This window comes from Penaeus monodon, chromosome 34, assembly GCF_015228065.2.
Source record: "Penaeus monodon isolate SGIC_2016 chromosome 34, NSTDA_Pmon_1, whole genome shotgun sequence".
NCBI classification, from domain to species: domain Eukaryota; kingdom Metazoa; phylum Arthropoda; class Malacostraca; order Decapoda; family Penaeidae; genus Penaeus; species Penaeus monodon.
Window position 1 is genome coordinate 15,075,920 of NC_051419.1, and position 460 is coordinate 15,076,379.

Below are 460 nucleotides of genomic sequence, written 5' to 3' on the forward strand. Positions count from 1 at the left end.
TCAGAACATTTCTTTTCCCACAGTTACCCCTCGGAGGAACCTCTGAAAACTGCCTTTACCTTGACAAATCTCTTTCGCTTTATCATGGTGCGTGTACAGAAGCAAAGAATGTTATCTGTCAGCATTAAGGAACCGAATTTCTTCTACAACTAAGAAAATTCTAGATCATTTTCTGTCTACTGTTTATCATTTCTTATGGGGTGAAAATTTGAGGGAATGTTACAGAGAGCATTTTCTGTATTTACATCTCTAATATTGACATCAAAATATATGCTGCCGTCTCCAAATCATAAAGTCAAAACATAAATGTAAGTTTACTTTACACCATGAACATCATCCAAACGAAAGCTTGGGAAAATGCCCCAAAATTGATCTAAGGTTCTGTGTTATCATCAATACTATTATATTCAAAGAACATAACCATTTGCATATTCAAAATAGTAGCGTGGTCTACGTCCCT

At 35.2% G+C, this 460-nt stretch overlaps 1 protein-coding gene across 1 annotated transcript in view; it reads left to right on the forward strand.

Annotated features, from left to right (window-relative positions):
- LOC119594831 overlaps positions 1–153 on the forward strand; it is a 1,553-nt gene extending 1,400 nt beyond the window's left edge. Inside the window, exon 2 of the mRNA XM_037943918.1 lies at positions 24–153. Coding sequence (XP_037799846.1) covers positions 24–153 — 130 coding nt within the window. The remainder of the gene's footprint in view (positions 1–23) is intronic.
- Positions 154–460: the final 307 nt, after the last annotated feature.